The following is a 27,914-nucleotide window of genomic DNA, read 5'->3' on the forward strand; positions in this document are numbered from 1 at the left end:
AGCTGTACAGATTTGGCTTTGTTTTCTTTTTTTGCAGTTGACAGTGGTTGAAGGGAAAGCCACCCAATAGTAGGTAAGAAAATATTGGTCCTGAGTTCAGGGAGACTTGGCTTTAAATGACTATTCCTTACAAAACGGTGACCTTGAGCGTAAAAGCTAATTTCTTCCATATCTACACTGGGGACTATAATTTTATCTACCTTCAGGGGTTCTTAGAGGATTAACGGGGTTGCCTGGTGCATAGTAGAAGCTCACAGTCCCTATTCCATCCACAGCTAACCTCTCTGTGAGGAAATAAGATTACAGATGACGGTTGGTGTTTTGTGTTGTGTAGTGTCTACTATTCCAAAGTAGAACTGCCAACAGTAGATGCTAATGCTGTTAAGGACTTGCCAGTACCAGGCAGTATCGACTCATCTAATCCACACAACTCCAGGAGGCAGGGCGCTGTAACTCCATTTTACTGATGAGGAAATTATGGCACAGAGAGTTTGAATAGCTTGCCTGAGGACACAGATGCTTATACTAGACCCAGGATTCAAACCAGACACTGGGGTTTCAAAGGCAAGGGGCTCAACCCCTCCACCACAATGCCTCTTGCTATGAATGCAGGTCTCATGGGCTTGTTGTGACAAACAGAGACCACAGTGCTTGTGAAACACTAGTGTAGAGCTGAGTACACACAGTGAAAGTTGTGCTAGATGTTATACTGACATAATCAGAATGTCTCAAACCAAAAGAGTGCATACCTGTTGATCTTTGAAAGTGACATAACCTGGATACCTTCCTTTGGCTGTGGCTCCTCTTGGAGCCAGTGCTCTAAGGAAAGCATCATGACCACTGTCTAGGAAGAATTAGAACTGTGGCACTGACCATCATTACAGCCAATGCTGGAACTGATAGCTCAGGTGTCCTGCTGTTTCTTACCCTGGACTTTCAGTTAAATAACATCAAATTAAACTACACACAGACAGAAGTAGACTTTTGAATTTTTTATTGTGGCCATTATGGAAAACAAAGTAGAGAATTCAAATAGCAAAGATATCAGGCTCAGAATGAGTAAAATGGAAGGGTCCTAGGTGGTCATCTGGTTAAATGGCCCTAAGGGACATGACTATAGCTGCATGCTGTCTGTCCTCAGAAGGCCTAGGTATTTAGGTTGTTGGAGGAGCTGATGGAGATCATGGAGACAGGGGTGCTAAAGGACTACCCCATGGCCCTGCCCCTGAGTAATAGAATCATTCATTGTTGTTACAGAGTAAAAGTCTCTATTTGCCCAGTGCTTTGAAAAATCACTACACAATAACAACGTAATAGAAAAGTACACATGTGCCCTGAAATAACCGAAAGCCAGAGAGAAAACCCAGCTAGATCCTCGGCAGACAGTTTTAGGGAGACTAAACAATGGAGAAAAGTTGAGTTCTTTGTGCCACCGTCTGTTACAAACTCTTTCCATTGGCACAGGCCGCTGTTCTCCTAAGCAAACAGAAGGCGATGATGGCAAAGTAGACCGCGCTCATGAGGAGGAGGAGGAGGTAGCCGTAATAGGCATAGGTGCTGGTGAGCTGCAGGGTGTCTAAGAGAAGTCAGATGATTAGATTCACCTCTTATGTTGAAAAGATGGCATATATTAATGGAACGTGGTCAGTTATTTATTTCTGATGACCCACGTTGCAGTGACACCCCACCACCCAAACCCAAAAGTAGACATCTACCCCCACCACCTCCACAGAAAACAACAACAAGACAACTAAGAATCCCATTTACAGGTCATGTCAATCAACAACCTCTGCTAAATTCACTTAGAACATTCCAAGATATGAAAAGTAATGCTGTGTTTTTTATTGAATGAGTCCAATGGGAATAAAGTATTCGTGATAAATAGCTTTTAGCATTTCTTCACCCCCACCATGTCTCTAGGTATTAATAATATCCAATATTCATTAACCACTAACTAAATGCCAAAAACTTGTTCTGAAAGCTTTACAAGCAAAGCTTTAATCATATTTAAGTTTTACAAAAACCTATGAGATTTTGCTTTATGAGATTATTATTTTCATTCCCATTTTGCAAATAAACTACGGATAGAGAAGTAATTTGCCTGAGGTCTTACATTTAGTATGTACTAGAGACCAAATTTCAATCTCATCACCATGACTTTCAAGAACACTCTTAGGTACCCTGTAATTCTGCATCTCTAAGTGCAATTAATAACCCAGACATCAAAGGGATAAGCACAAATATAAAGTTCAATTCTGATTTAGAAGCATCTGAGCCATTAAACATTCTGCATGCAATTCTTATGAAGAGTATGATACATGGAAATTTGGTGATCTACACAGTGCACTGGGTGTGAGGATTTATGAAGAAGGCATAACATAAAACGGAAGAGAGTGGTAAATCCAAATTCTCTGAAACTTTAGGAGGTCACGGCTCACTCAGCTGTCCCTCCTAAATGTCCCTCATTGTGGCTATGATGATAGAGTACAATTGCACTTAATACCCGTTGAAGTTTTGCAAGAAATATATGATGTCGAGAAATAATTAATGACAATGATGGTGAGCCAGACTGGCTATTCAGTGAACTGCAAGGCTGAGTCTCTTCCTGTGAAAATATCCCTTTTGCATGGTGCAATGGCCTTAATTAATTTTGACTCATTGTCCTCATCTATGAAATGGAGAAAAATATTGTACCGCATCATAGGAGTATTATGAGAATAAACCAGGAAATGCCTGCAGCACATAGCACAATGACTTCTATGTAGGAAGCTCTCAGTAGAGTCAGTTCATGTTAGTAGATACCAGCAAGGACAAAGACTAAAAAACAAATCCAGAAGCACCTTGATGTCCCATATTCTTCAGTCAGTAAAAACAAAAGGCACACAAATGAATGAAGTCCATTGCTGACATAATTCAGAGCCTATCACTGCACACTCTAATTTATGGTCACCTCATCCTCAAACAGGCATTTCCTTTGTTAAGATGACTCCTGGGAAATGACAGATTGATTTAAAGTATCACTCAGTCTACTCTTCAACATCCACCCATTCTAATTTTTCTACATTAAGTCAGAGAAATTTAAAAGTTAAGTTGTTCAGGAAGAAGAAAAATGCTATGGCATGACGTACAGGGAAACATATACAAAAACTTACTGTCCTCGTCTTTTAGACAAGCTTCTATAGAATTAATAGCAGTGGCCTCTAGAAGAAATGAGAGAAACTATTAGTCAGCTGCTCATGCCTATTATTGACAATTGATATATACACATATATCACATATACAAACATGTGTATATAAAATCTGTCAACAGAGAGACAGGGGAGATGTCATTAAAAATACGAGCCCAACCATTCCGGGAAAAATTGGTCTCATCTACTATGAACCAGGGAGTTCAAAAGGTAATTCGATCTGGGGGCTGGCCCCGTGGCCGAGTGGTTAAGTTCGCACGCTCTGCTGCAGGCGGACTAGTCTTTCCTTGATTCGAATCCTGGGCGAGGACATGGCACTGCTCATCAAACCACGCTGAGGCAGCGTCCCACATGCCACAACTAGTAGGACCCACACTGAAGAATATACAACTATGTACCGGGGTGCTTTGGGGAGAAAAAAGAAAAAAATAAAATCTTTAAAAATAAAAAAAAAGGGTAATTTGATCTGGAGGGAAAAAACTGCCATGACATGGCAGGAAGGCAAACAGACACAAAATATGTTACTCTCTCTATATATAGTACAATAAAATATATGCATGTATATAATCAGCTGAAAGACAAGAGAGACAGTCATTAAAAATATGAAAATTAGGAGCCTCACAATTCCAGGAATACCTGATCTTTTCTACTTTAAACCTGAGAAGTTCAAATGTCACACTGATCAGGAGGGGGAAAAATACCTATGTCATGACACCGAGGCAAACGCAGACAATAACTTACTGCTTTCCTTTTTTGGATGAGCCTTTGTAGAATCAGTACCAGTGAAAATTGAGGTGACAACTAGGAGAAATGAGAGCAAGTATTAGTCAATTATCCATGCCCACTATTAAACAGTGTGTATCTGTCTACATGAGTATGTGTGTATGTGCGCACACACACACGCACACATAGTCTGCTGACAGAGAGACCATCCTTAAAAATATGCACCCTACGATTCCAGAAATAATTCATCTGATTCTATGTAATTTAGTAGATCTTATTCAGCTATTATGCTTTTGCACAGGAAGATCTTGAACTTCATAAAGACTACATTTTTTTCTGCTTTATCACAAGTGGATGGTCATATCCAAAACTATCTTATTTTCTTTCTGTATTCACAGATCCTAGCACAGTGCCTGCCACAAAGGAGGTGTTGAAGAAATACCTGTCGAATGGAAAACTGGAGAGAAAATGTGACTACTGTACAGAGTTCAGTACGTACTGCTGACATGAAGCGTCGCTACCAAAATCAATTCACGAACTCTCAGAATCCACAATGGAATCTCACATTTGAAAGGACCTGGTTTAGGTAAATTTCCCACGAGAACAAATTTCCCATGAAAGGCATTGCATTAGGCATGCCTTTCCAGAGCATGTTATGATGTTTGTGGGCATGACAACAATACGAATAAAGCTCATAGCTATTGAGTGATTATTACTGCACCAGGCACTGTGTTAAATGTTTCACATGCATTTTCTCATTGAATGCTCCCGTCACACTGCAGTGAGTTGTATTTTGGAGTACTCCTTGTTGCAAATGAGGAAATAAGGTTGGGAGAGTAAGGAACTTGCCGAGCATCACAACAGTGATGGCAGAGACAGCATTCAAAGGATCACTGTGAGCAATTAAGTGAGATAAATCATGTGCAAAATACTTTTAGAAATAATCCATAGAAATAGAAAGTAATCTATAGAGAAACTTGATTCCACCATTGTGAACACCAAAAAGGTCTTCTGTTCCAGATGTGTTAATAATCTTAGCAAAGGAACTTTTTATTACAGGAGGTCAGATGTCGGTGCAATTCTTTCCAAAGATAAAAAGACCCACACAGCCACATTTATAGTTCTATGAATATATAAAACATGAGGTGAGGCTTATGTACAATGCCAAAAAAAAAAAGAAGGCAAACTTACAAACATAAAAATTTTTTAAAGATAACTGACTGCAAGGATTATAGATGGTGGAGTAAGGAGACTCTGAACTCATCTCCTCCCACGAACCCAAACAGATTACAACTATTTTTGGAAAAATTCCCCCGGATAGAAAACTGAAAACTGGATAAAAAGAACCCCCACAACCAGGGACAGTCCTGACTAAGGCAGAAGAGGCAGAAATTCCTTATGGAGAAAAAAAAAGCCACCTTCAGGAGAAGCAGAGTTTCTCAGCCGGCCTTGCGGGTCCCACACTAAGGTCCGCAGCCCTCCCTGGAGGAGTGAGGTCCTGAGCAGTGGTCAATACTGCTATAAGCATCCTTCAGACTCAGCACAACTGAGACGAGATTCTTACTATCTGGCTTCACTGGTTATTAACTGCAGCAGGGAATACCCCCAGAAAAGCTACCGGACAAAAGCCAAAAAGACCCGGGTCTTAAAGGGCCCATGCACAAACTCAACCATCTCAGCAACCTAAAATCACTGGAGAGAAGGCTGACAGTCCTTTGGTGACAAGAGACTCACCTGGTGGGCTCTGGGTCCACTCAGTGAGAGGAGAGACCTCTCCAGAGACTGAGACATTGGTGATGGCCATTGATGTGACCTAGTCTAGGCATGCTGACCCAGAATCTGGCAGACACCATTTAAAGTCTTCCCCTGGCGTGTTAGCTCAGGGGTCTGCCACACCCACTAGAACACAGATTTAATCCAGTTCAGCCAGGGCAGGCAGCCCACCCTAGGCACTGGCCCCACCCAAGAACAAGCCCTCAGGCTACTTGTCAGCCTACATTGACTGGGTGCCTTGATCCTCTACAGGCAGGGGAGTGTGTCCCACTCTGTGGGGAAGGGCCTGTGTGAGGACCAGGTGAACTGTGAGGGGCATTCGTGGAGAGGTGTGGGACTCTGCAGTGGGCTATCGGGGTTGCTCCCAGGGGTTAGGAAGTATGCGGGGACCAGAACTGTGTTGGCAGTGTGTCGGGCCCTGTGGGGGGTGAGGCTTATCAGTGGCAGAAAACCTGTGCTTCAGAAATAGCCATAAAAAAGATCAGCCCCACCTTCCAAATCCTGAAACAATTGAGTGCCCCCATGCCTAGGGCCAGCCCCACTCCTAAGAGAACTGACAACAGCCTTGTAAGCCTGAGGCCCATAGCAATTGTAAGCCCCTGAGCCTAGCAACCTGAAACACTGGGTACCTACCCAATTAATAGGAAAACTGTAACAGGAGTGTGCTGTTAGACCTTGTACCCAACAGTGCTGAGGCTCCCCAAACCAGATTCACAAACAGCTGGCCAGGGAAGGAAAGACTAGACTCCCTGGGTACCTGCATTAAGAGCAACCCTACCACAGCAGAAGGACGCAAGTAGCCCACAAAGCAGTCACTCCAGGATCATTTGGACTGCTGACGAGAAGGAAGCACACTGGTGAGCCTCAAAAGACATGTCTTACATAAGGCCACTTCTCCAAGATCAGGAGACATAGCTGACTCACCTAATACATAGATATAAGCACAGAGAAAGAAGCATAATGAGGAGACAAAGGAATACATTCCAACAAAGGGAACAGAACAAAACCACAGAAAAAGGACTAAATGAAACAGAAATAAGCAACCTACCCAACAAAGAGTTCGAACAAAAACTCATAAAGATGCTCACAGAGGGGCTGGCCCCGTGGCCAAGTGATTAAGTTCACGCACTCCACTGCAGGTGTCCCAGTGTTTCGTTGGTTCAAATCCTGGGCGCAGACATGGCACTGTTCATCAACCCACGCTGAGGCAGCGTCCCACATGCCACAACTAGTAGGACCCACAGTGACGAATATAAAACTATGTACTGGGGGGCTTTGGGGAGAAAAAGGGAACAAAAATAAAATCTTTAAAAAAAAAATAAAAAATAAAATAAACAAAGGTGCTCACAGATATTGGGAGAAGACTGGATGAATACAGTGAGCTCATCAACAAAGAACTAGAAAATACAACAAAGAACCAAGCAGAATTGAAGAATACAATGCTAGAAGTGAAAAAGTCACTACAGGGACACATTAGCAGAGTAGATGATACAGAAGAATGGATCAGCAAGCTAGACAAAAGACTAGAGGAAATCATCCAAGATGAACAGAAAAAAAGAAAAAGAATTAAACAGAATGATAACAGTCTCAGGGAACTCTGGGACAATATCAAGAGCACTAACATTTGTATTATATGTGTCCCAGAAAGAGAAGAGTGACAAACGGGCAGACAATTTATTTGAAGAAATAATAGTTGAAAATTTTCCTAACCTAAGGAAGGAAACACCTCCAAGTACAAGAAGCACAGATGGCTCCAAATAAGATAAGCCCAAAGACACCCACACCAAGACACACTATAATTAAAATGTCCAAATTAAAGATAAAGAGAGAATCATAAAAGTGGCAAGAAAAGCAACAGGTGACACACAAAGGAAAGCCCAGGAGGAAATCAGCGGACTTCCCAGCCAAAACCCTACAGGCGAGAAGAGAATGGCACGACGTATTTAAAGTGCTAAGAGGAAGAAACCTACAGCCAGGAAGACTCTATCCATCAAGGTTGTCATTCACAATGGAAGGAGAGACAAAGAGCTTCCCAGACAAGCAAAAATTGAAGGAGTTTATCAGCAAGAAACCACTTCTACAAGAAATGCCAAAGGGACATATTTAACTGGGAAAGTGATGACCACAAAAAGAGATTAAAAAAATATCAAACAAAACCCCCAAAAAACCAGGTAATAAAATCACTGGTAAAGGTAAAAATACAGTAGAGGTAGCAGATCAACCACCTGTGAAGATAACATGACGGTTAAAGGACTAAAGGACTAAAATTACCTATTTCAATGATAAAAGGGTAATGGGTAGACACACACAAAACAAGAGATTAAATATGATTTCAAAAACGTAAAATGTGGGAGGAGGGTAGTGAAAAAATAGAGCTTTTAGAACGAGGTCAAGCTAAAGAGTATATCAACTCAATATAGACTGTTATATACATAGAATATTATATAGGATCCTCATGGTAATCACAAATCAGAAACCTATAATGCGTAAACAAATAAGTAAGGAAAAGAAATCAAACACATTACTAAAGAAAGCCATCAAACCACAAGGGAAGGGAGCAAGAGAAAAAGAAAGGAACCGAGAAGAACAACTAAAACCCCCAGAAAAAAAAGTAAAAAAAGGACAATAAATACATATTTATCAATAGCTACTGTAAATGTCAATGGACTAAATGCTCCAATCAAAAGGCAAAGGGTGTCCAATTAGATTAAAAAAAGCAAGACCCATATATATGCTGCATACAAGAGACACACTTGAGACCTGAAGACACACACAAACTGAAAGTGAAAGGATGGAAAAAGATATTCCATGCAAATGGCAAAGAAAAGAAAGCAGGGGTAGCAATACTTACATCAGACAAAAAAGACTTTAAAACAAAAACTGTAACAGGGAACAATGAATGGCACCACATAATGATAAAGGGAACAATCCAACAAGAAGATATAACACTTTTAAACATCTATGCACCCAACATAGGAGCACCTAAATATATAAAGAATTTATTGACAGACAGAAAAGGAGAAATCGACAGTAACACAATAATATTAGGGCACTTTAACACTCCACTTACACCAATGGATAGATCATCCAAACAGAAGAACAAGAAGGGAGTACTGGCCTTAAACGACACCTTTGACCAGATAGACTTAGTGGATATATATAGAACATTCCATCCAAAAACCACAGAATACACATTCTTTCAAATGCCCATGGAACATTCCTCGGATTGATCACATATTAGGCCACAAAATAAGTCTCAATAAATTTAAGAAGATCAAGATAATACCATGCATCTCTTCTGACAACAAAAGTATGAAACTGGAAATCAACTACAGGAAGAAAATCAGAAAAGCCACCAAAATGTGGAGATTAAACAAAAATGCTAGTGAACAATGATTGGGTCAATGAAAAAATCATAGGAGAAATCAAAAAATTCCTGGAGACAAATGAAAATGAAAATATGACATGCCAAAATCTATGGGATACAGCAAAAGCAGTTCTAAGAGGGAAGTTGATAGCAATTCAGGCCTACCTCAACAAACAAGAAAAATCCAAAATAAATAATCTAAGAGCGCATCTAAGGGGTGTGGAAAAAGAAGAACAAACAGAGCCCACAATCAGCAGAAGGAAGGAAATAATAAAAATTAGAGCAGGAATAAATGAAATAGAGACTAAAAGAACAGTAGAAAACATTAGTGAAAGAAAGAGCTGGCTCTTTGACAAAATAAACAAAATTGACAAAACCTTAGCTAAACTCTCCAAGAAAAAAAGAGAGAAGGCTCAAATAAATAAAATCAGGAATGACAGAAGAGAAATTACAACGGACATCTCAGAAATACAAAAGATAATAAGAGAATACTATGAAAAGCTATACGCCAACAAATTGGATAATCTAGAAGAAATGGATTAATTCTTAGAAACATACAACCTTCCAAAACTGGACCAAGAAGAAGTAGACAATTTAAATAGACCAGTCACCAGTAAGGAAATCGAAACAGCAACCAAAAATCTCCCAAAAAATAAAAGTTCAGGACCTGAGGGCTTCCCTGGAGAATTCTACCAAACATTCAAAGACTTACTGCCTATCCTTCTCAAACTATTCCAAAAAATTGAAGAGGAAGGGGGGCTTCCTAACTCATTCTTTGAAGCCAACACTATCATAATACCAAAACCAGACAAGGACAACACAAAAAAAGAAATTTATAGGTCAATGTCACTGATGAACATCGATGCAAACATCCTTGACAAAATACTAGCAAATCGAATACAACAATACAGTAAAAAGATCATACAACATGATCAAGTGGATTTCATTCCAGGGATGCAGGGATGGTTTAACATTTGCAAATCAATCAACATGATACACCACATTAACAAAATGAAGAATAAAAACCACATGGTCATCTCAATAGATGCAGAGAAAGCGTTTGACAAGATACAGCATCCATTTATGATAAAAACTCTAAATAAAACGGGTATAGAAGAAAAATATCTCAACATAGTAAAGGCCACATGTGAAAAACCGACAGCAAATATCATTCTCAGTGAAGAAAAACTGAAAGCTATGCCTCTAAGAACAGGAACCAGACAAGGATGCCCACTTTCACCCCTCTTATTTAAGGTAGAATTGGAAGTCCTAGCCAGAGCAATCCGGCAAGAAAAAGAAATAAAATGGATACATATTGCAAAACAAGAAGTGAAACTGTCACTCTTTGCACATGACGTGATTTTATATATAGAAAATGCCAAAGAATCCACTAAAAAACTTTAAGAAATAATAAATTAATACACTCAAGTCACAGGATACAAAATCAACATACAAAAATCGGTTGTGTTTCTATACACTAACAACAAAGCAGCTGAAAGAAATTAAGAATACAATCCCATTTACAATTGCAACAAAAAGAATAAAATACCTAGGAATAAACATAAGCAAAGAGATGAAAGATCTGTACACTGAAAACTATAAAAGATTGTTGAAAGAAATCGAAGAAGACACAAAGAAATGGAAAGATATCCCGTGCTCTTGGATTGGAAGAATTAGCATAATTAAAATGTCCATACTTCCTAAAGCAATCTATAGATTTAATGCAATCCCTATCAAAGTTCCAACAACATTTGTCACAGAAATAGAGCAAGGAATCCTAAAATTTATATGGAACAACAAAAGACCCCGAATAGCCAAAGGATGCCTGAGAAAAAAAGACCAAAGCTGGAGGTATCACACTCCCTGATTTCAAAATATACTGCAAAGTTATAGTAATCAAAACAGCATGGTACTGGCACAAAAACAGACACCGAGATCAATGGAACAGAATTGAGAGCCCAGAAATAAACCCACAAATCTATGGACAAATCTATGTTTTATACATTTTCTACTAGATGAGCTCTTCTCCATAAGGATAGGGTTCTGGTATGCAACTTTAGGCACACAATGAACTCTTTTTCAGATGACTATAAAACTGGGTTTGAGATAGAGGATTTGAAATAAATTTCAAGAATGCAAATATTAGCATAGTCATGTCTGGATGTTAAAACATCTTCAAGACTGACTTTAACATGTCTTAAAATTCTTTCTTTTTCTTAACAATGACTTATTCATTAAAAGATAAATCAAAATCTCTTATTACCATCCATTGATGTGAAAAGACTAGAGTAACAACTTTTCATAATAAAATCTGTGTCTGTATCCTAAGTTCTCTCTCTCAGCCAAAGTTGGTCAAAAACTTGGACCAGACTAGTTTTACCTTCTTCAAGATCACTTCATTGATTTTTGCTTCCATGTTACATTCTTAGCTTGTATCAAAAACAAAAAAATTCCAAGAAACAGTGTTAGAAATTTGCTGTAGAACGACATTAGCAGAACTGTCCTCATTAGCTTTGTTGCCCTGAGAAGCCCATGGGAGACATCTGTCTCAGAAAATATGTGCCAGGTAAACACATTATGAACTGGAACTTCTCTAGGATAATCATCACTGTTGAACTGAACCGTACCTCCTATTTTTCCTTAATGTCTAGAAAAATCACAACCTCATAGCACACTTCAACCCCCTGCTTATATTGAACTTGTGCTTTGCATATGTTGCTTTCCCTGTTCTTAGCCGTAGAAATAGCAAACTAGGGCTTCTGTTTCAACATTACACTAGTGAGTTTTATGAAAGTATATTAAAAAATAAAATATATACATAAAGAAATATATCCATATTATGTTTTCAAAAGCAAGTTTTTTCACTGAGAAGATTTCACTTGCTCTTCATCACGGCACAAGTGCTCGAACCTAATTTGATTACTGATGAAATTAAAGATCCGAGAAGATAAAGACAGACTGCAGAACTTGGCACTGGTACACAGCAAAGGTCTTCGTATGTTTTGCTCTGTGCTTGTTCCCCACGGCTTCAAAAGGGCTTGTTAACCACAGGGAAAAGTACGAACTGATTCTTTCAGATTTACGGGTGCTCTGGGGCCTTTGGTCTGTTGTGTTTACAACCAGGACTTTAAGTCCTGAGTCTAGAGGTTTACCAGACCACTGCCCGGTCTCCTTTGGGACACATTGCCTGAATGATGAGTGAACCTGAGTGATGGGAAAAGAATATATTCTTTTTACTGCAGTGCATCCTCCTCAGGACAGTAATTCATCCCAGTGTCCTCATCCACACATCCCCTCCAGGCCAGTTCTGCAATAAATGTTGAACCGAATTTACCAATGGCAAGAAACACAGTCATGATGTAGAGTGGAAGTATGTGTGTACACGTTAGCCTCACCCGATCTTTAATTAGGAAAGTTTACCTTATGGTGATACATAAAATACAAATCAAGAAAATCTAAGACTATAGTAAAACTTCAATGGACAAATCATTGCATTTTTTCTTGTGCCACGATCTGACTCCACCAAATGAACACAATTTTCTCACCTAATGGCATTGTTTTGGGGTTGTGCTCTAAGTAGAGCAAGAGTAAAGTGACAGCGACCCCACTTGCTGAGTAGAACATTCATGAATGGCGTATAACAGTTCTTATTTCCTGATCAAGATCGATCATCAAAAGTAGAATCTCTTTTCAAGCGTGTCTTGTGTGCTAAATTGTTAGGTGCTTTCATGAATGCTGCTTCCTTTAATCCAGCAACCACCCTAAAAAACATCACTGAGACCTTAGTATTTTGGTTGATGAAACTGAGGCTGAAAAAAGCTACGGAATTTCTTTTTTAATGTTCCAAAGCCTATACTACTTTAATCCTTTGGGGAAATAGAGGAGATTTATGCTACCAATAAATGGAACGATATTTAAGAAAGATTTGTACTTGTTTGTTTTCCATTAATACGTGACAGAAAAGGGGGGATATTCTCTTTGAAAAAAACTGTTCTGAGAGGTTATCTTTATATATACATACCTTTGTTCACTGAAGGAAAAAGAATCTCTTGGTCAACGCCTCCTTTATTATTCTCGTGTTGGACAATGCATTTATGTTCTTTATCCATTGACTTTCCAGTCACGGTCAGCCAGCTGAATTTCATGTAAGTGGTATCAGTCTTCATGGTATTTCCCTGCTGGGATGCCAGAATTCTATAGCCATTCTTTTCTATCCAATAGATCTTAATAACCTCAGGGAAGAAATTCTCAAGAAGACAAAGATACGTTCCAGCCTTATGGAGGTTTATTTCAGCAATCGAAGGAAGAAACATGGTGGGCTTGGGGGAAATGTCTGCAGGAAGGTGTGCGTCTGTGGGGGAAAACAGAATAGCATTTTATAAGCATCACTAGAGAAGCACAAACACTGTGTGGTTTGGTACAACCTAGAGCATCGTAAGAGGAAGAAAAGCTGCCATTGAATTAGTGCTCACCATGGCCTTTCTTCCACCATAGTTTGGGAGTATTTATTGTTCTTATTTTCAATGGGAAAAGAGGTTCCATAGGTTATGTAACTTGCCCAGAGTCACAGCTGTTAAGAGGCAGAGGCTGGATTACAGCTTGGCCTTTGTTCTTTCTCCTCATGCTAAGATGGGGTATGGCTTTTACCTGACCCATTTCAAGGCTTTTAGCATTCATCGACACTCGTATTTTTTAAAATCTCTTATGTTCTATCATGGCGGAGCATGTTTTCAAGGTGAGTGGGTAGGTGGCAGGGATGGAGGAGGAGACCAGGTAACTTTGATGCTCTCTCTGCACGTGAGAATGTCTGGTCCTTTCTAAAGTACTTCCCTTTTCCCATCCCGTGAATTTTGTAACTTACGCTCTTTTGGCCAAATAACACTTTCTCGTGTTCTGAAACTCTGTGAAACCTCTCTCTTCATTTAACTGTTTCTGGAATGCACCATATTTGTCTTGTTTGCCATATAAATAAATATCAGGAGGAAATTTTCATTTTTTTAGAACACTGCACAGTCACTTGTTAATGGGAATCCATTTCCAAGAGGACTTGACAATCAGGTTGACATTTTAGCTTCAAATGTGGATCCCATGACCAGTTCTAAGGTAATGGAGTTCTCCTGCCTGATGTCTAATTTTAGAAAATGTCTCAGTTTCTCATCTGAACCATCCCAGATTTTGAGTAGGGTAGTATTAAAGTTGCACCTCCAAGTTATATACAATGCCTTGAATTTAGAAGTGAAATAACACTATTTCCGAAACTCCCATTCAAAATTTATTACTTATTTTCTCAAATGATATTATATTAATCTTATCAAGTAATACACTTGTCAGAATTTTATTTCACTTTAGAATATGTTTACCAAAAGCAGATTTTTATTTGGAATTTCATGAAGTTAAAGCATGACTAAAAATACACCACATTTTTGACACTCAACGTCTCCTCTAAACTTTGTATCTAGCCTAAAAGGCTGCTGAACTTTTTAGAGCTCCACTATTTTCTTTGTTTTAACCTGCTGTTTTAACCTATATATAAAATTGGTTTAAGGTTAAACGCTACAGTTCCAGATTCTCTTGTAGATATAATATTAAAATATATAACAAATCATCATAGTTTACAAGGGAATGTCACATGGATGTTGGAATGTTAGTTGATTGTACATTTATTGTTAATCTAATGATTGGAATTCTAAATACTGAAATTCTTTCCAATTTGATTTCCAATTGACACACAAAATCTTTACTAACATTCTCTATGGGCTAGCTTGGAGCTATATAGTTTAATGGGGAATTTCTTAAGAAAAGGAGAATTAGATTTCTTATTTGAGAAGACGAGAAAAAAATTCTCGAGAAGTTCTGCCTGTGTGTCAAAGCTCCCCATTTTTATAGTAAATCAGTAGCCAAACAATGTTGAGGCATTTTTTCATGCTATAAATACAATTAGGTCATCATGTGTTCATTTTAATTTTACACATCCTTTTAGTGTAAATTGTATTTTATTGATTATGATAATAAGACAGTATATTTCTCCAACTTTATGCTTTGTTTTTAATTTAAAATCATGTTATATAAAACAAGATTAATTTTTCAATCATACACTATATTTACATAATTTTAGTCTTTAGTCAATATATTAAAGGATCTGATTTTCGTCTTAGGAAATATTATTTCTTAATAAGAATACTTAAGATTCGTTATATTAAAGAAATTGAAAATCAAATGATGAATTGAAAAGTTTATGTGTGATCACCTGCTATTCTTACCTCTTGTCCCTTTTCTTTCCCTAGATTCTTTAAGTTTCATTCTTTTCAGGGTAAAATGAATTTCACATTTCCATTACATTCTCAATGCAATAACTAACTGAGCATTAAATAGTATACTTGTGAATATATGGTTAGGGCCTATATTTTAAATAATTATAGTACATATTTTTTCTTTAAACATTCCTTATTTTTGTTTTTCTTTTTGTTCTGTTTTGTTTTGAGGAAGATTGGCCCTGAGCTAACTGCTGCCAATCCTCCCCTTTTTGCTGAGGAATACTGGCCCTCAGCTGACACCCGTGCCCATCTTCCTCTCTTTATATATGGGACGACTACCACAGCGTGGCTTGCCAAGAGGTGCCATGTCCGCACTGGGGATCTGAACTGGTGAACCCTGGGCCACCAAAATAGAACGTGCGTACTTCACTGCTGCACCACCAGACCAGTCCCTAAACATTCCTTTGAAACCATTGGGTTTATCTCGGCTTTTGATATGCCTTCCTCACTAAGCTTACTCTTTTCTAGCCTTTAATTTAAAATGAGAGAGATGCAGCTCTCCCATTCACTTGTACACGTAGAGGCCATTGTAGGGTTATTAATTGCAGGGTTATTAACTGGCCTAACTCCAATATTGTTGGTTCTCAGGAAATAGGGAGGGCCAAGGAGAGGGAGAGAGACGGGGGAACCGTCGGTGGAGCAGTCAGAACACACAGTATTTATCGATTAACTTTGCTGTCCTCCATAGTCACAGTTCATGGCATGCCCAAACATTACAACAGTAACATCAAAGATCACTGATCCCAGATCACCATAAAAAATATAATAATAATAAAAAAGTATGAAATATTCTGAGAATTTCCAAAATGTGCCACAGAGAAACAACGTGAGCAAATGTTTTGGGGGAAATGGCCCTGGTAGACTTGCTCAAGGCAGGGATGCCAGAAACCTCCTATTTTTGAAAATTGCAATATCTGCAAAGTGCAATAAAGCAGAGCAGGATAAAATGAGGTATGCCTGTACTTCTGTATTTGATTTTAGGTCTTCTCAAATAGATTGCAGAAATAGGCAGGTTAAATAAATGACAAACAATTTGTGCATTACAGCTTGTTTCTTTTTCTCCCCAGTGGCTGATAGTTTAATAAGGTCTGACTTGAAGATGACATGAGAGCTGAGAGAATATGTTTGCCAGTCCCAAAACTGTTATATAGACACAAAACAGGCAGAATTCAAACAGACTGAAAGTGCGGAACATAAGTTGAAGTTTTTGGTCCCAAAACTGTCCTTCAGAAATGAGGGGTCACCTTATGTTTCATTCCTTGTACAACCTCTCGTGTTAAAAGATGCTCTTCTAATACTTGGTTGTGATTAAAAAAAATACTGAAATGAACTCAATTAGCGCTAGTTTTGGAGCTAGTACTGGTAACAGAAAATGAAGAAATTTAACATGGATTGGATAAATACTACTTGGGTCTAAAGTTTCCACAGTTTATGCTTATGCTGCACATTTATAGAATAACAATAATGAAAAAAATGATTTCCCTTATTTTATACATGGATAGTTGCCTCTTTGGATAAAATATCCAGTGACGTCATCCCACAGGGATCCCAAAACAGACACTCAGACCCTGAGATGACCTAGAAAATTGTTCTAAGGTGCATGTTGCAGATGCATGTGAAGAGCGCAAATAAAATTTTTAATGCAATATGAGGGCAAAAAGAGTAATATTTCTCAACTGATATTTGCATCGATATAGTTTTTGACTTTGTAGCTATAATCCAAATAAGAAAGTAAATATTGTAAGTGGATATTTGACTTCTAGCTATGTCACTATAAATTAATACATTCAAGTTGCAAACCCTCCCTTTTATTACCTCCAGATATTTCTACTGGAAAATGAGAGATCACCTTCTATTCAGTCTAATAATATTTGAGATAATGCTTCTTATATTCTCATCATTTTTACAAGCAAGCAATAGTTAATCTTATAAATTGAAAGTTTTTTCCAAATACTGACCATTTGTTCTAATGTGACCTGTAGACTAGATAGTAATTAATACACTTATCTGTACTCCTGATTTCATAAGGAAGTCCAATGGTGGTAATTTGAAGCCTGGAGAATTGACATTTTTATCACTGACTGGGGTGGTTATTTCCATATTTAATTTCATTTAATACTCACAACATTCATTCGAGAGTGTTGTTGCATAGATTGAATGAATGGACGAAAATATATCAAAATGTTAGCAGAGACGTATGGTGATCTAAAATTTTAATTTTTTCCTTATTATTCACATTTTCCAACATTTTTCATAATGAGCAAGTATTATTTTTATAATTTTAGTAGAGCAATAAGGAGTGAATCACAATTTGCTAAAGGATGACTATACAGAAAGTGGTGGGCCCAAATTGGAAGTTCCTATTTTTCCCTGCACCAGATTCTCCTAAAACTCATTTCTCAGCACATGCATGAATTATATCTGTGCCACCATTATTTAATTTGATAGCTACAATTTATGCTAAATAAGTAGTAAGTTTGGAAAAAAGGACTAGAAAGTTGCTTTTTAGTCTTGGAATTCTTTCTGTATTTGATCACAACCACTAAAGAAAACAAAATGTGTTATTTCCTTCAGTGCTCTATCAACGTTGTGATAACTCTTTGAAAATGGTCATTTCAGTTCATCTAGTAGACTAAGAATATCCTTGTGAGATATTCTTCTTCATTGGGGCAAAATTCCATCTTTAAGGCTAATGAGGACCAAACAAACTTATCAGGCTGAATTTAGAAGGAAGAAAAAAAACCCATCGTGTGAAATTCTTGAATATGGTCACCCAAGTTAAATATTTTATACTTGATGTTATTAATTATCCTCTGACCAAATGAGAAATTTAATAATTTTTGTTCATTTTGTCCCATTGGTTATTTTTGGAATTAAATAAACAAAATGTCTAAACTTCATTACAAATTTTTAAAAACTGAAATCCCAAATGGACTAACGTCTCAACCTCTTCGGAACTCACAATTTGTGTAACTAGTTAACTCCTTGTTAATGTCCGCCTTGCTACGTCAGGCAGAGAACGGCCTCCAAGGACCTGGTTGGAGTTGAACACTTATCCGCTAGACTAGAAGTTTTTGGAATACTGGGACTTGTTCTCTGTTTATCTTTTCCCCCCATTTATCTCCAGTAACTGGCACAGAAACTGTCTTCAATAAGGTTTGCTGACAAAATGAAGGAGCAGATGAGGATGTAAAACCATGCAGACCCTTTTCATGGACTTTGGAGCTGCAATGACTATTGAGATTACAAATTCCCTTAAACTGGCCCATCTCTAGGCAATTCATCAAGAGTTGTGACAGCATAAATTTTGACAGATCTCAGCCTACCTCCACAAAGCTACAGTAATAAGTGAGATTTCCCGATGTTCTATAGTCATTTACTTTAAGAATTAATGTTTTGCATTGTTGTTAGGGATGAGATGAAAACCGGTAACATAGGTTTTGCAGGTTACAGTGAGAAAGGAGCACTATGTTTTATCTCAATATATGGAGAAGAGGTAATTAATCAAGGTGTCTCTCACCTAAAAGATGATATACAAGAAAACTATCTTGAACCAAGAACTTGCACCAATGGTTTACAGATATGGTTCAAGAAATATCCTATTTTCTAGCCTGAGTCTATTCTTTTCATGTATATATTTTAAAAGTAGAATCTCAATCTGCTTACTAGCAGAGATGTGAACAAACCATTTATGAAGCAGTTTTGTTTTCCTCTACAGTGACTAGTAGCTTCAAACTTGCTGTTCAAATGCTGAGACCAAGTATATGACAGTCAGATAAGAGTGATCCTAGATAGTTTTTTTCTAAAAAGCATCTACCAGTTTTTCATTACTAAGTAAAAATAGAAAAAAGTTACTTACCAGAGGGAATCACGAGGAGCTTAGTCCCTTCTCCAAATGTCTTGATCCAGCCTGAGATATCACACTGGTTACAGCTTCTACAAAAACTCAGCTTCCTCCTAATCTTCGTGATGTAACTAACAGTTAGAAAACTGTGTACTGCCAATTGGATCTTCTGGGCTCCTTTGGAAGTCCTTGAACATAAGTTTTGTGGCATCAGATATTTTATAAGTTTTCTACAGATAAATTGACACAAACATCTGTTTTCCAACAAGGCACTACTCATTGAAAAGCACTGATGGAATATGGAAAGAAGAAGAGCAGAAAAAGAAGAGATCAGGCCCAAATGGTCAACCAACTACATTTCTCAATTACTAGGAAAAGCAATCAGAGAATTAAGATTTTTTTTTTTAATTTCCAGGTGTTCAATTGTGTTGAAACTGTTCAGAGATTACATCAAAGGAAAGGCCCTTTTGTTCTCACAAACACCAGAGTTGCTTCGTTAGCAATTTGGGAATGTATTTCTGAAAGGAAGAAACTCTTCAGTAACTGAAATGGAAATATGCCAATACAAATATACTTGAGAACTGTGAACAAATGTCTGCCTTTTTAATAAAACTACTTTTTCTATTTGGCAACGTGATTCTTTACCCAGCAATGCCAAATGTGAAAATTGCTTGTGTGACATTACTTTTCATGGTATAAAAGAACAAATGTATGGGACTCTATCTCCTATGAAATAATAGATTATTTGTTTAAACTAAAATTTAGAATAACATCAAGTATCTTTTGTGATCACGTGATGTGAAACTAGAAATCAGCTGTAAGAAGAAACTGGAAAAGTCACTAATATGGTAGTGAATAACTATTGGATCAATGACAAAATCTAAGGAGAAATAAACAAATACCTAAATTCAAATGAAAATGAAACACAACCTACCAAAATCTATGGAATGCAGTAAAAGTGGTACTCAGAGGTAAGTGTACAGCATTGGAGGCCTACTGAAAAAAACAAGAAAAATCTCACATAAACACTTTAACAATACACCTAGAAGAAATAGAAAAAGGAGAGGAAATGCAATGCAAAATGAACAGAAGGAAAAAAATAATAAAAATCAGAGTGGAAATACATGAAGTAAAGACTAAAAAGAAAACAGAAAGGATTAATGAAACTAAGAGCTGGTTCCTTGAAAAGGCAAACAAAATTGACATACCTTTACTGGGCTCACTAAGGAAAAAGGGAAGAAGGCTCAGATGATTAAAATAAGAAATGAAAGAGGAGAAATTACAACAGATACCTCAGAAATACAAAAGTTTATAAGAGAATACTATGAAAAGGTATATGCGAACAAATTGGATAACCTACCAGAAACGGATACATTCCCAAAATCATATAACTTTCCAAAACTAAAGCAAGAACAACTAGAGGGCCTGAATGGATCAATCACTTGCAAAGAGATTGAAACAGTAATCAAAACCCCTCAAAAATACAAAAGTTGAGGCCCAGATGATTTCTCTGGTGAATTCTACCAAACATTCAAAGAATATTTAATACCTAGCCTTCCGAAACTTTCCCGACTATTGAAGAGAAGGCAGTGCTTACTAACTCAATTTAGAAGCTCAACATTACCCTGATACCAAACACAGACAAGGACAACACACACAAGAAAAATTACAGGCCAATATTGCTGACAAACATACATGCAAAAATTCTCAACAATATATTAGCAGACTGAATAAAACAATACCTTAAAAGGATCATGCATCTTGATCAAGGGGGATTTCTTCCAGGCATGCAAGGGTAGTTCAACACCCACAAATCAATCAAGGTGACCCATCATATCAATTAAATGAGGAATAAAAGTCACACGATCATCTCAATAGATGCAGAGAAAGCATTTGGCAAGATTCACCATCCATTTATGGTGAAAACTCTCAATAAAATGGGTATAGAATGAAAATACCTCAACATAACAAAAGTCATATATGACAAAGCCACAACTAACCTCTTATTCAGTTGTGAAAACCTGAAATCCATCCCCAAAGAACAGGAACAAGATGAGGATGCCCACATTTGCTGTTCTTATTCAACATAGTATTGGAAATCCTGACCAGAGCTATTAGACAAGAAAAGGAAATAATCAGTATCCAAATTCTAAAGGAAGAGGTAAAATGCTGTGGAAGACATAATTTTATGTATAGAAAACCTTAACATTCCACAGAAAAACTATCAGAAATAATAAATGAAAACAGTAGAGCTGTAGTGCACAAAATCAACATACAAAAATCAGTTGTGTTTCTATACACTAACAATGAACTAGCAGAAAGGGAAATAGAGAATACAATTCCATTTACAAATACAACAAAAAGAATAAAATACTTAGGAATAAATGTAACCAATGAAGTGAAAGACCTGTGCACTGAGTACTATAAGACATTGTTGAAAGAAATTGCAGAAGACACCAAGAAATAGAGAGATATTCTGTGCTCATGCATTGGCAGAATTAACATACCTAAAATGCCCATATTACCTAAAGCAATATCCAGATCCAATGCAATCCCAATCAGAATCTCCACGAAATTTTTCACAGAAATAGAACAGAGTCCTAAAATATATATAGGAGTACAAAAACCCCAAATAGCCAAAGCAAGCTTGAGAAAAAAGAACAGGATGGAGGTATAGGACCCTTGAAGTCAAAATATGCTACAAAATTATAGTAATTAAAACAGCATGGTGCTGGCAGAAAAACAGACACATAGATCAATGGAACAGAATGGAGGGCCCAGAAATAAAACCACAGACCTATGGACGGCTGATCTTTGACAAAGAAGCCAAGAACAGAAAGTGGAGATAGGAAAGTCTCTTCAGAAATTGGTCTTGGGAAAACTGGACAGCCACATGCAAAGGAATGAAAGTGGACCATTATCCTACAGCATATGCAAAAATTAACTCAAAATACTTAAAGGCTTAAATGTAAGACCTGTGCCATAAAACTCCTAGAAGAAAACATAGTCAGTACACTCTTTGACATCTGTCTTAGCAGTATCTTTTTGAATACTGTGTCTCCTCAGGCAAGTGAAATCAAAGAAAAAATATACAAATGGGACTACATCAAACTAAAAAGCTTCTGCACCATAAAGGAAACCATCAACACAACAAAAAGACAATCTACAAACTGGGAGAGAAGTTTTGCAAATCACATCTCAGATAAGGGGTTAATTTCCAAAATATACAAAGAACTCATACAATTCAACAATTAAAAAATGAGCTGTTTCAAAAAATGGGCAGAGGATATGAACAGACATTTTTCAAAGAAGATATACAGATGGCCACTAGGCGCAAGAAAAGATGTTCAACTTGCTAATTATTAGGAAAATGCAAGCCAAAATTTGAATGACGTATCATCTCATAACGTCAGATTGACTGTTATTAAAAAGACAACAAACAACAAGTGTTAGGGAAGATGTGGAAAAAAGGGAACCCTCAGACACTACTGGAGGGAACGCAAACTGGGGCAGCCAGCATAGGAAACACTATGGAGAGTTCTCAAAAATGAAACTTAGTAATATCCTATGATCTGTCTATTCCACATCTGGCATGAATACAAAGAACACAGAAAGACTAATTCTAAAAGATACATGCATCCTTATATTCATTTCAGCATTATTCACTATAGCCAAGACTTGGAAGCAACCCAAGTGCCCATAAATGGGTAAGGAAGACGTGGTATATGTATACAATGGAATACTATTCAGCCAAAAAAAAGGATGAAATCACGCCACTGTGACAACATGGATGGACCTTGAGGGTATTATGCTAAGGGAAAAAAGTCAGAGAAAGACAAGGGCAGTATGATTTCACTCATATGTTGAAGATAAACAAACAAACGCACACATAGAGAAGATTCATAGTTACCAGAGGGGAAAGGGTTGGGAGAGGCAAATGGGGTAAAGGGGAACATGCATATGGTGACAGATGGAAACTAGATGTTTGGGGGTGAACATAATGCAGTCTATACAAAAGCCGAAATATAATGATGTATATTTTCAATTTACATAAAGTTGTAAACCAATGTGATCTCAATAAAATAACAAAAATAATAAAAAATAAATCTTGGTAAATGGCAAAAAAAGAGAACCAAGCATTTTTACCGTTCTGTGTAAAACTTCATATCTGTGCAATGTAGGGAAAAAGAGACTTTCAAGTCCCAAAAACCGTCCTGAGCATCCCAATAATGAACTTTGCCTCTAACTCACTAGGAATCATGAGAGAAAACAAACTTTGTTCTGTAAAAACGACAAAAGTTGTTAGAGAAAAGGAGAAAAAAAAGTGGTCAAGACAGAGCCCGTTACATGCCTTTCCAATCATGAAATTTCACATGGTCTCTAAGTGCTCAATAATATGCAGACAGTTTTAATATTTTGAGATATGTGATTCCAATTTTAAAATAAAATTCAAAAGTCACAAAATTTTTCCATTAGACAATTTGAGCACTACAGAAATGAAATAGAAAAGAATATCCATGATCCTAAGGTCCAGAGATGACCACTCCAGAGCTGTGCACTCTCCTCTGAACCCATTCACAAGAGCTGACATAAGAGCCCCCAAAATAAGAGTCAACATGGATTTCAGGGGGCCCTCACTGTTTTTTCAAATGTGACTTTTTACAAGATGACTCCTGGGTTAAGACCTCACTTTCCCACAGTACTAGGATGTGTGGGCAGTTGGGTGATAGATATGTTATATGAAAATAATGGTTTTGAAGAATTTCTTGGATTTTCCTCAGCTTTCATTAAACAATATAATGTTGCCTCTATTACTCAGAGTCATTGTGTCTCACCTACTTCAGCTCTGAAGGAAAATAAGTTGAGCCAAAATCATCAGGATCTTTCAGGCACCAAGTACAGAAAATTCCACACCCAGTAGATGATGTGAGCACCACAGTAATAATCAAAATATTTATCTCAACTCCACAGATATTACCTGGTGCTGTACATTCTAGTGGATGCTTTCAGTGTTTCTATGAATCAGCAATTTAACGGACCATTCAACTGGCAAACGCTCACTTAGGACGGGGCTGGTTTCCTCTGGCTGGTTTGCCTTTGGTGGGTGTGGTCAAAGTGTCCTTGGGGAAGCTACCTCAGCCTAAAGGAGAAGGGCAGGAGGACGAAGTGACTCCAAATGTGGACTTGTTTCTCCTTCAATAGAGGTGATTTGCTCCAAGCACCAGGCCACTGTCTTCCCCAATTTGTGTAAGTCAAGGGGACTATAGAATCGTGATTGAAAACCTAGATTTAAATTGATTTGGGAGGACTATTCACAGGAGCCTCTTCGTATCTAGCTAGTCTCTCTTCAACTAAACTGTAATAGTCAACCACACTACGACAGATATGGTACTGAGTCCTGGTATACAAACCTGTGTGGGTCATATGTGGGAGTGTGTGTGTGTGTGTGTGTGTTCCTGTATGAGTATGTATGCTGGTTGTTGTTCTGTTTGCTTATTTCTTATCAGCTAACATTTACTGAGCTCTCACAGGGTGCCATGCACTGGACCAAATGCTTAGTGTGCATCATCTCAGCAACCCTCACAACAACCCATGAGGTAACTACAGGACCTCTGTTGTACAGGTGAGGAGATGGGCTAGAGAAACTCTCGGCCTGACACAGCTAGTAAGTGTCAGAGCCCAGGTCAGACCTGGAGCTCTCTATACCAGAGGCCTGCGTCCTAAACACTTTGCTTTACCATATGTGTAGCCAGATAACGGCAGCGCAGCAGGAGAAGGGGCCTCTGCAGGAGCAACCTGCAGCCTTGACAGAGCAGATGAGATTTGCAATGTCTGCTGTGACAGTGCCTGGCTCAGAGGAGTCAATCAAACACTTACTGTTGGATGAATGGAATATTAAGCCAGAAAATGAGCTACTCCTCAAACTCCAATACAAAGTGGACTTTGATTCAGACTCATTAAATAGCAGTGGTTATAAGTTTGTGCAAAATCAAATATCACCATGCCAGGTATGCATCTGATACATTATCATTGCAAGTCGGCCCTGCATGTGGTCAGATCATGCTGTGTTTGTTATGTTTTAGCCTCTGGGAAAATTAATAGCATTTAATCTAATATCCAATTTTTTAATCAAAGCAGAAGGGTGGATGAGAAAAAATTAATCTCATGCAAATTGACTAGTACAAAAGAAGTCACAGAAATTACGTGTGATACACATCTTGGTGGAAAATAAAATCGAGGGGGGAATGTTGACCCAGATGACTAAGCTTGGGTGCCATGGGAAAGCCTGTTAGGGAGAGTAGATTTTTGAAAACACGAGAGAGATCATTTGCAACCACATACACAAAGCTTCCTCTTGGAGAAAACATAGAATTTAGCAACTCCATACACATATTTGCCCATATGTTCATTTATCTAGAAAACTGCACAAAAGCACATAGGAGGTAACTGTGCTTTTCCATTTCATAGTAGTGAATGAAGAACCACTGAACACTTACTGACTGACGTGGCTCTAACGTCTGCCGCTGTGCACCCCACAGAAGGCACAATAGTAGGTGGCCGAGTCTTCTTTCCCTGCATGGTGAACAGTGAGGGTAGATGCAGAAGTTTCAGGTATCTTGTCTACCTTGAATTTCCCAGTGGAATGCCTGACTGCATCCTGACAGTGTTGTCAGATGAAACGTGCAGCAGGGCCTGCAGGGCTGGACCAGGGCTTTCCTGATACCAATATACGGATGTCGCAGAAATTGTTACACAAGATACCACACATTCCCGAGGGGCTGTTTTTGACAGGCTTTTAGTACTGGAAAGTTGAGGTTGCTCTAGATGACCTGCACCATACACACACAGAAAAATAAGGAAAGGAGAAGAGTAATGAGAAAAACTTAGAAATTTTTAAAAATTACAAAATTAGAAAATATCTGTCAAATGGAATTGGGGGAGGAAAACAACTTACAAACTCCAAGGACTGCGAGAGGTAGTGCTTGGAAGAGTGACGGCCTGTCTGAATGCATTGCCCTCTCCTCCAGGGCAGCCTGCAACCCCTGCTGAGAAGAGTCTCAGACCATGTGGCTTGGCTGAGTCCACCAAGTCAAACCTCCCATTGGGGAGGGAGAACATGGCTCCCCTGCCTCATTGTGAAGGAGCGTCCTCATCACTGTTAGCACATCCACTCTATGTGAAGACAGCAGAGCAAGGTCCTCCACCTTAGATCAGACCACATGGTACAGACGGCCACCACAGAACTCTGAGAGGACTCATTTTTCCAAACAGTATTCATGAAGCTCCCACTATGTGGGAGCATTATGCTAAGTTTCTTGGGTGTAATAAAGATGCAATGATATGACACCTAACCATGGATAGCTGTGTAATTGGGAGACCACTCTGACTTAATGCTATGATGTTGGCCCTCTTTTGTCTCTCCCACTGTCTGTCACAGAGTAAATCCTCAGTAACCCCAGTGAGTGGTGAGCCCAGAGTTGTTGGGAGGAACGAAGGGTAGTCTGGGCTGTGTTATGCATCACTGGGCCCGCAGTGAACTTCTTCAATCAGCTGGAGAAAGTTAGTTCCTCAGTCTGCTTCCATCTGTTCAGCTGCCCACACAGCCTGCAGCTCAGAGTGGTACTGGCACCTTCAGGGGTCTGAATACTCTATCCTGGTTTGTTTCCTTCTGTTTAGTGTTCAGGTTTATGTTCTCTCCCTCAGCCATCTGAACAATATATCTCTACCAAACCCCAGCTCTTCCTCAATGAAACTGGGTTTCATCTTTTCAGATCCCTGAGTTTTCTTTTTATCTGTTTTTCTTTTTCTAACCCAAAACATTCCTTGTGTCCTAGGATATTTTTTACTTTTACAGACTACTCTTCCCCAATCCCCCAAAAGTTGCTGCTTTCCACATTTCTCTTCTCACTTTACCTCTCTGCCTGAGGGATTTCTTCTCATTGTTGGCTTTAACTATCTTGAGGGAATGGGGCAAGGGACAATAGGACGAATTACAGGTCCATCTCCATCCCACAACTTCTCCTGAGCTCCATACCCACATATCCAGTTGACTACTATGTTCACGTGTGTGACACAGGAGCTCAAACTGACTTTATGGCAAGCTCAAGGTGAACTCATTCCCTCCCCACAAACCATCTCTTCCTCTCTCAGTGAAGGACTCCGCTACCCACTTTGTGCAAGTAAGGATCCCGAGTGTCATCCTCAATTCTCCCCTTTAAGAAAGTTAAGACCCTGCTCAAGGTCACAGAGCTCATAAAGGGCACAGCAGGAGTCAGTGAGGGGAGAAGATGGGATGTAGGGAGGTGTGGAGGTTCACAGCACGGCACTGGGCAGCTCCTCTGGGGAATGTGGACGATGCTGTTCTGTAAGGAGATGAGTGAGGAGCTTGTTCCCCCTGTTGACCACACCCCTCATGATCCCCAGGCCACAGAGCTCCCTCCTCCACATTGTCAGGTTCTGAGATTGGTTCTGTTTTGTTAGGACAACAGAGAAGGTGAAATGAAGGAACAACCTGAAAACAGAGAAAAGCAAGTTTCAGCCCCCTCTAGCCCGATCCTTTCTCACACATACTGGGGGGTCTTAGCCTCGACCTAGGCCTTCAGGAGCAGGTGGGGGTGCTGGGCTCTTTCACGAGAGGCATGTCTGAATTATCAATTTCTAAACATGGAAACAGAAGATAAGGGAGAGAGACAATGAGGTAATGA

The 27,914-nt window shown here is 38.6% G+C and overlaps 1 gene segment (V, D, J or C); it reads right to left on the reverse strand.

Moving 5' to 3' along the window:
- Window positions 1-1,032: 1,032 nt before the first annotated feature.
- LOC124243810 (T-cell receptor gamma chain C region DFL12-like) overlaps window positions 1,033-27,914 on the reverse strand; it is a 56,613-nt gene continuing 29,731 nt past the window's right edge. Inside the window, 5 exon segments of the C gene segment in view lie at window positions 1,033-1,576; window positions 3,153-3,200; window positions 3,930-3,989; window positions 13,073-13,402; window positions 19,225-19,275. Coding sequence covers window positions 1,440-1,576; window positions 3,153-3,200; window positions 3,930-3,989; window positions 13,073-13,402; window positions 19,225-19,275 — 626 coding nt within the window.

Source organism: Equus quagga, chromosome 8 (genome assembly GCF_021613505.1).
Source record: "Equus quagga isolate Etosha38 chromosome 8, UCLA_HA_Equagga_1.0, whole genome shotgun sequence".
Lineage (NCBI taxonomy): Eukaryota > Metazoa > Chordata > Mammalia > Perissodactyla > Equidae > Equus > Equus quagga.